Source organism: Electrophorus electricus, chromosome 17, assembly GCF_013358815.1.
Source record: "Electrophorus electricus isolate fEleEle1 chromosome 17, fEleEle1.pri, whole genome shotgun sequence".
NCBI classification, from domain to species: Eukaryota; Metazoa; Chordata; class Actinopteri; order Gymnotiformes; family Gymnotidae; genus Electrophorus; species Electrophorus electricus.
Window position 1 is genome coordinate 4,641,468 of NC_049551.1, and position 9,204 is coordinate 4,650,671.

The following is a 9,204-nucleotide window of genomic DNA, read 5'->3' on the forward strand; positions in this document are numbered from 1 at the left end:
CAATATTTGACCTTTTTATGAGAGACATCTACCACACAAGATCCCAGGAATGTCTTAACTGTAAAATGCTACACTAAAATAATCATCATATTTAGAGAGAATTTTATATTACTACTTCAAAACGTGTAAGAACCCTGCTCCTACGATGCTCCCAACCCTGCAACTTTTAGTTCCCACAAAATCAGTTGGAACAGGTATTATAGAACAGGAAAAAAGACTCAAATGTGCAGGGCATGGTGTATTCTGGCCCATGATATATTCCAGGACCAGCATTGGAAATCAGTGTCATAAGAAAAGACTTGGATAAGCTTTCTTCATTCTTACCTGGATTGTGCATGGCAAATTATGGATGGAATACCACTCCATGATTAATTGTAGAGTGTTTCATTTTCACATCAAGTTAATATTTTTTACAAAGTAATAGAAATACCCTAACTACACAATTTTAAGTACAATTAATCATATTCAACATTTCCATACTGTAAAGTATGCATTCGATAGGAGAAAATGTCCACCAATTAAGTGCACAATGAAAAGATTGTCAGCCTAACAATTTAACATGTTTTATTCAACTGAAATAAATATTTTGATTGAGACAAAGTATGGTAATCATTAAGATGAACAAAGGCAGTATTTATCATCAGTCTAAATCACACAAACACTTTAAGCCAATTCCCAGGCATTCTTCAGACCCAGTTTTAGTCACATCACGATCTTAACTCACAAAGCCCAGCAAACACTTAACAGGCTCAATTTAGCCCTAATCGACTAACGCAGCGTGCTAACACATGTTAACACGACCCTTGGTCCCGCCCATATGCAGCCAGTCGCACTTAATTGGAGCTGGCTCCGGTCTGCAGAGACGCCATTTGACGCTGAGGCTGTCGGTCAATCCGCTGGGGTCCACGCCCACACAGAGAAATTCAAAACATTCATTTTAATGTGGTTTTAGGGAAAACTAAAAGGTTACTGGAATATATAACATTCTTTCCAGAAATATTAATTTTTCACAGATAAAAAACAACAACAACAACAACAACAACAACAACAACAGTACAGGGCCTTTAACAGGAGGTTCGGGCCTCTACGTCAATCAGCGACGTTCGTTTGGAGTTTGGAGTAGGAGACGCGTTTGCTATCGCGTTGAGTCACCTTGTTTGCGCCGCTGTTAAACGACATGGCAACGAAAGCCGTTTGTGTCCTCAAAGGGACTGGAGTAGAGACTGGCACGGTTTACTTTGAGCAGCAGGTATGTAAAGCTTGACGCTTTTTTTTGTTGTTGTTGCATTTTGAGATCCACCGACTTATCAGTAGGAAATCGTGCTAGTTGTTACTACTTAGCTAGCTAACCTGCAGACACGACGCATGTTGTCTATCTATGTATTGCTGCACTGTACTTTCGCTTTTTGTCGAGCAGCAGCTCTCGGATCATCTGAAGAAGGGTAGTGTAGCTGGCGAGGCTCATCTAGTTATTTGTGTAGCTAGCTGGCTTATTTAAAATGCACACTTGCTAACTTGGCTATCTTGCTAGTTAAGTTAGCTAAGCAGTGTCTGATCAACGGTCGCTAATGCAACGGTAGCTAGGTAGGAGGCACCTGACCTTTGATGCAGCCAAACAGTAATTCTTAACTCTAGCTTGCGAGCTAGCTATTAACCTTCAAATGATGGATAGATAGCTAGGCTAAGTTTGTTTTAAAAATCCTTAAATAGAAATCAAAATGCTTTTGTAGCTAACCTAGCCCACTTGGCTAGCTGTGATGTGCGTTATTTTTATTTTAAAATCAACGCTATACAATTTAATTTGGCTACAAATATCTAGTTACCATTTCATTTAGCTAATGGATTAATATAGTAGAACAAAAGCCAACTAGATAGATATGCAAGCTAACGCTACGTTAACCTGGAGAATTGCCAGACTTGGGTGATCAGTTGATGCGTTTTGCTGAGTCATGCACAACGCTGACTTTATCTGCCATGAAAGAAAAAAAAAGTTTGGAATTAATTTCACCGAGAATATGGTGTTAATATCCTGCCAGTAGTGGAGCGCACAGGCTCTTTTTCTTTTTAATGCACAGATTTCTTTTGCACGCGTACAAAATATACAGGCGCTAGATCATATTTACTGTGCGCTCTTTATTCACTTTATTTTTCCGCTTACAAAACTGCTCGCGTGCGCGTTTAGATGGATCCCGCTCTCGCGTGCGCACTCGCCAACCTGCGCCCGCTTCTCCACCGCTGATATCTCTTGTAATGCAAAACTGATGTATGAAGCAAAACATCTGTGTCTGAATTTATTTAAATCCATTTTTGACTAACCAGAACCTGGCTGCAGCTGTAATCGGATGATAAGTACGTGGTTAGAGTGAGCCCCCATATGTTGTACGGGTTGTTCCTAGTTGATGGTTCGTTTAAAATGCACTTAAAAGTGGCACTAACCACAAAGCAATCTGATGACTTTAATAAGCAGTCACATATGAGCAGATAACAAAGCATCAAGAAATGCTGAGGTATTTGTCTACCTTGATGCTATATTTGGTAGTGCTTGTCTTATTTTAGATTCAGTTAATTGTAAAGTTAGAAAGCTTATATTTCAAGAGTAAGTGATGGGTGGATAAGTGTTTATGATGCATAATCCTGACTTGCCACTCACAAGTATCAATTTATATATACAGTGTGTTACAATGAAATAAAGACTTGTTTTAATTGTTTAATGCATGACTGTTATAACTGTGTCCATTTCCAGGCGATTTAATGGGCGGATGACGTTAAGATAGTCAAGGTCAAGACCAGATGTAGAATTGCTGATGACGTATAGCAGTTTATTCTACAACCTCTCCAAAACCTGCTGTCTAAGCAAGCCTTGTAACATTAAGAGTACAATTATTACCCATACTGGTTACAAAGACAGAATATATTGCATTGCTTATTCATACTGTATATTGACCAGAAATGAATGTAATTTCTGTAGTTATAACAGGATATAATGCAAGCACACAGACTTGTATGCTTTGCCAAATCTGGCGTTCTAGGTTGGCTGTATCCAGAATGCCAGCTTTATATATAATTATTTTATATAAAAAAAGTTATGTAAAAACATTTGACCACTGTGAAATTACAGCTTTTATTGATTTTGCACAAAAAGGCATCCTCTACAGAGAATGAACTTAAATAGCATTAAAAAAAACAAAACTGGAGCACGCTGTTTATATAGTGAGCTTAACGTGGTGAAAACCTGAGCATTAAAAATTCCCGAGCGCGCAGGATGTTTTTTTTTTTTTGCATAGAAGGGCAAGTTTTTGTGAGAGCAGGATATATCTAAGCATGCGTGAGCAGTTTTGTTGCAGAGCAGAGTAAATAAGTGAGAACATGTATGTTTTGCATGCGTACATAGGAAATCCATGAGTGCTGCATGAATCGCTCTCATATTTTAAAAAATCTTCTCGACTATTGGTAGGATAATAACGCCATACGAGAACACCACCATGGAGGAGTTGTGTAAACCAGGGCTGCACTCCTCTTACAGGGAGTAGTATTTGCCTTAACACAACTCACATAGTCATGAATATGAGCCACCAAACGGATGAATGTGAGCATTTTGAAAACATGATTTGCAGGGCGAAGGTGCACCTGTAAAGATTACAGGAGAGATCACTGGCCTGACCCCTGGCCTGCATGGCTTTCACGTGCATGCTTTTGGAGACAACACAAATGGTGATGTATTATTATTATTATTATTATTATTATTATTATTATTATTTTGTCTGAGGCTTTCTTCTTTTAATCTAAAGTACCATAATATAAAACAAAGCTTTAAATGAGTGAAAAGATGACCTTTTTTAAAGGGTGGTGTTTTTGTTTTTTTTTAGGTTTCTGAGATGTGTTCAGACTTATGCTGTTTCATAAATGAACTGTTGTTCTCGTGCTCTTTTGCTATTAGGCTGCATCAGTGCAGGGCCACATTTCAACCCTAAAAACAAAAACCACGGTGGACCTAATGATGAAGTTAGGTATGTTTAGTTTGTGTTGAATTCACAGTTCCTCATAAAAACTTTTAAAATGTTATATGTAGTAAAGCTTTAATTTATTGCAAGCATTCTGTGTGCTTTTTTTAAAAAAATGTTTATTTTATTAAAACACTGATCTAAGATTACATGCGGTTTAAGGCATTGGCATGAAGCATTTTACTCTTACTGCAAACTGTCTGCATAACTCGTTCAGTTCAGTTAGGCTCAAGTGGCAGTAACTTCCGCTTATCCATGCATTTGTTCTGCACTTGCTCAGTGTCATGTGACCACTTTTTTACAAGCTCCTAGAATCTTGATGACAACTGAATTTCATGGGGTAAAGGCAACCTCATTTGAATAACCCTTTCTCAAACACAAGAAAAAAAAGGAGTATATGTATTTTATGACTGCCATTAACTGAAACCTGAACCAGTGGAAATAATTCAGCTTTTGTTATCCAGTTCCATGTTCGTATGTGCCCAGTGTTTGAATGGCAGGTGTTCTTACACCAGCCCTCTTCCTAATGCTGTTTTCCCTCAGACACTTTGGTGATCTGGGGAATGTTTCCGCTGGGGCCAACGGAGTTGCCAAAGTCAACATCGAGGACAAACTCGTGTCATTGACTGGCCCGAACTCGGTCATTGGGAGGACCATGGTGGTAAGGAAGCGAAACCAAACAGCGTTCATCCACTGGCCCTCGCTGGCCAGCATGAATGCATTAAGCTTGCATTTAATCACTTGTTAATGTGGTGCGTTGGACATGTTTTCCTGAACTAACACCCTTGATAATCATATAATAAGCTCTTCATGGGCTGAGTCGGGTGAGCTGTAGCAGCGAAGCCACCAGACATGCAGTGTGTAGACGCCTGTGTAAATTCATAATCAGTATGCGCTCACTGCCACTAACTGTCTTCATCATATTCCAGATTCATGCGAAGGAGGATGACTTGGGCAAAGGGGGTGATGAAGAGAGCCTGAAAACGGGCAACGCGGGTGGGCGCCTGGCGTGTGGTGTTATAGGCATCGCCCAGTGAGGTGGTTGTGTCCCCCCTGTGACCCCCCTTTCTTGCACTGGAACAGTGCAGGTGCCCCAGCTAGCACTTACAAGTTTAACCTTGTGGCTTGTTTATATTTTCCCAGGCTTATCGCATGAGTGTAACAAATGGCACACTCATAGCTGTGGAAGTCTGTTTTTGCAGTTTTTCCTTCTGTAAATCTGTTAATTTTGTTTCGTGGCCAATTTGGATATCTTTGGCAGCAGACTTAAAGCAGGGTTTCTATTGAATGTTATCAATTTTGCAATAAAGGTTTGCTGGGTACCATTTTGTTGGAATGTTTGTTTTGGATAAGCTTTCAGCAAATGATGCCTTTGAGGATGGTTGGTGTACTTTCTAATAACAAATAATTGCTTCTGAGCTGAGTCACATTAAAAGAGAGAACGCAATGATGAGGGAAAGGCGTCCCTGGACTCCAATATTGAATGCCGTGCTTAGGAAGCTGATTTAGAGGAGCTCTGTAATTACTGTTTCACACCACTAGATGGTGAACTTTTCAAACAAAATTGATGCCTAGGCCCGGTAAGCTTTAATTTTTCGACTCTTCCGAAAGGCAAAGTATATTTATGCTGCACGTTTCATTAAAAAGGCAATAAAAAAGTTAATAAAAGTGGCAACTTTTATACAGAAAAGGTAAAGTTAAATTTAAGATTTCTACTTTCAGGTCCATATGTCTTGTATAGCATGTACGTTGTAAAGGTTTTGTTATGGGCACTTAGAAAGCCTCAGTGCTTCAGACTCATAAAGGGATAAAATGTTGTTTGCCACCCATTTATAATTACTGAAACTAAACTGTAAATGATCTGTACATTGTGACATATTTGTTTGCTAACTCTTGTTTCATTTTCATGCCTTTTAAAATGCTCATTGCTTAAGGGAAATAGCCAGCCTTCGGTCTCGTCAGAGATTTCTACCCTTTGCCAGCAAACTGAAGTCATCATTTTTCCCCATGAATATGATTGGAAGTGGGTGGTTGTGTTTTTGACATCTGACTTTATATTTGAAGCAGCTATTAAACAGCTGCGCCTGCTGCTGGCCAGCTGGCATGGGGTGCTGGTGCATTCCTTCTGAAATGACATGCTCCGAGACCCTTTTCCCTCGTAATTTGGCAGGCTCCTACGTGAAGAAATCTGGCATTTTCAGCTTCCTCTTCACCGGAGATGAAAATCCCTGTGTTTTTGATAAGAGGCCAAGTCCCCAGAGACAGCGACCTGCAATGCTTGGTTTGATGATTATCATTCAAACCAAGCAATAGACGAAGCCAAGAAAACATGATGGAGTCCAGAAAAGAGATGTAAATAATGTTATTACACGTTAATATATATGTCTCTGGTTGTATATGTGTTCAGATATATGTGGTTTTTCATGTAGAAGTGGGTTAATGTCTAGAATTATTTCTAAGGAGTTACAATTGTCAAATTACCAGAGGCTTATGCAGTCAGTGAAGCGGGATAATTCAAAAAGCCCAGATAAAGGCTTGCTGTGAATAATGAAGGAAACTTCCAGTGGGCACAAGCCCCAGATGACAGACCACGTCCCCGTGTCAAAAGTGTTTAAAAGGTTTTTAGTAGCTGAACACGTTGCCTGGTTAAATGTAAGGTGGTTTGGGTTTCAATACTAAAAGATATAAATCTATTCTACAGTGGGGTGTGATTGTTTAAACCCAGTCCTATCTTGTTAAGCTAAGAATGAAGCCTTGTGTTGTCCCATCAGCTGCATGCAACCACCTTATTGTTTAGTTACCGTAGTTACTGACCTAAAGGGTGCTGTGGATTGCTGTGAGATTGCAGTTCAGGCTTCTCAGCTCATCATTGTACATGCAAGCTTCTTTATACTCGAGGCTAAGTCCTTCCTTTGTCCCGGCTTTTTCATCATCAGCCTCGTTTTGTAGAGCTACTTTGGAAAACAGTAAATAGTGATCAAGATTGCTGACTCATATCTAAACAGACCAGTCTTGAGAGTACAGTCAGTACTGAGCAATATATATGATGATACAGTTTGTCATTACGTGAAGATTTTTTAATAACTACCTTGAAAGAACTCTGGACAATCAAAGTTTCAAATGTGGACTGAAATCTCAGAATGTTTATCTATTTATCTGTTTTCTCTATTTAGACTATATATTTCTTTGTTCTAACTAGCTGCCTGAGCACAAAAAGCTCTTTCTCCCGAAGAGTCCTGATTTAGAATCAAAGCACCTCCCACCTTTCACAGAAATCCCCTTCAGTCAGTCCTAAGAGGTTTGCTGGCTACATCCCGCGAGCGCTAGACACTCTTCCTGATGCACGTTCTTCGCTGTTCATCTGGTAGACAGTGATTATCTTCTCCCGGGGGGTCACCGGGCTTTTGTTTTTCAACAACAGCCCAGTCTGGTCTCCCGGAGCGCTGGGGTGGGGGTCGGAGGGACGTGGGAGGTTTTGGGCTAAACTTGCCTAAAGCTACATCACTACCAATGCTACTACGCTTAAAAAAAAACCTGGATGACTTCAGGTAGTATCAGTGACAAGAACTGTGTCTAACCCATGCAGTCTCTCAGAGAAGCCACTTAAATAGTCTGCTCCCGACCTAGATGGTCACAGGAAATGGCAGCATTGGAGGTCCTTCGGGAATCTGACTTGAACCGGTCAAATATGTTCTAGTATTTCACCTCATCTGGGTTTGAATTCCTGTTCTTGCATTGCGTTCAAAGCCGTGGCATTTCCAGGCCTCATTTCACATAAACCTCTTTTTGGAGTTAGATGTCTAAGGTCATGGGGGTTAGATGCCACGCATGGCCACGGCACGGTCATCTAGAGCTTGAACATTGCCCTCCTACAAACAACCGGCTCCCCCCCCCCCCGGACCTGACCTTTCACCCTCGACATGTGCATAATTTTGCCTGGGAGCACTGAGCAATGGGTGTGAGCTTCAGTCTGGACCGAGTTAGCAGGAAACATTTATTGCCTGAGAAGTCCTCTCTCGGCTGGCTGTTTATAGCTGTTTATAGGTGGGAGGCTGTGCTGTTGCAGAGGCCTGCAAATCCCACGACTCTAGTGATCAACTCCTTGCTCTCTGTCCAGTGTTTATGTGGACGTGAATGGTACAAAGGTGTCTTAGGTGTGTGCTGACTCTGTCTGAGAAGTTTGACATTTAATGGTAACACTGAGCTTGTACAGTGGTGAGTTTGCCATGTGTCTGAACCTCATCTCTCGTTAAACGTCTCTTTTGACGTATGAGCTGAATTTGTCTACATCTTTGTGTTTTTAGCAGGTGAAACTGGTGATGTCTGGTGGTTTTCTTTAATAGATTATGGTGGTATGCACATTAAAGGAAGACAAAGAAGATGGTCCGGAGTAAAGTTTATTTTACATAAGTAAAGTTAAATTGTAAAATTAATGAAGTCTGTTTATTTGGGTGATAATTCATCTGTCACCAAAAATGTACTTTTCTTTAAAGGTTTATACATTTTTTAATGTATCAAACAACAGAAGATATACTGTAATATTAGCATGGCATCAAAAAAGACCAATTTGTAGTTTATCATGTTACTAGACTTCTCCTTAGGGCCAGTGGCTTGCCACAGTAACTACAGAGTTTGACCTTTGATCCCGAAGGGATTTGGCAGACCTCCAGACAGGAACTGAACCTTAGTGCGATCTGACCTCTGCCCACCTGTCAGTGAATCAGCCATGCTAATCGATAGCTCTTAGTTTGTAGAAGAGTAATCTCCAGGCGTTCGAGCTCACTGCTCTAAGCAGTAAGCGTAACCGTTATGAAAGGTTAAGTTCAGCTGTGGGAGTGCTGAGAGTTCGCTGCTGCATGAATCAGAGCTACTTGATGGAAACCGGTAGAATAAAAACAAAAACAAAAAGAAGTGAGTAATTCAGATGCGGTGAGTGTGTTCTGCATTGTGACAGGCAGGCCTGCTGCCGTACGGATCCCTGCAGAATGTGCCCTCTTTACTTTAAAGACAGCCACTGTACCCCCAGCTCAGCTGTAAATAGCGGCGGAGATTCCAAGTGCACTTGCCAAATGTGTGTGACTCTGAGACTTTGACTTTACAGGGCATTCTTTCCATAGTTCAACAGGAAGTGGAATTTTGAAGAAGGCCCTTTCAGATAATGGGCTTAGAGCGTACTTGGCTTGGCTGTCAGCGGGCCTGTCTC

The 9,204-nt window shown here is 40.7% G+C and overlaps 1 protein-coding gene across 1 annotated transcript; it reads left to right on the forward strand.

Annotated features, from left to right (window-relative positions):
• Positions 1-948: 948 nt before the first annotated feature.
• sod1 (superoxide dismutase 1, soluble) lies at positions 949-5,326 on the forward strand. Its single transcript, XM_027000903.2, has 5 exons — positions 949-1,249; positions 3,615-3,711; positions 3,938-4,007; positions 4,545-4,662; positions 4,931-5,326. The coding sequence occupies exons 1-5, from the start codon at positions 1,178-1,180 to the stop codon at positions 5,036-5,038; spliced, it is 465 nt and encodes a 154-aa protein (XP_026856704.1). The 5' UTR covers positions 949-1,177; the 3' UTR covers positions 5,039-5,326.
• Positions 5,327-9,204: the final 3,878 nt, after the last annotated feature.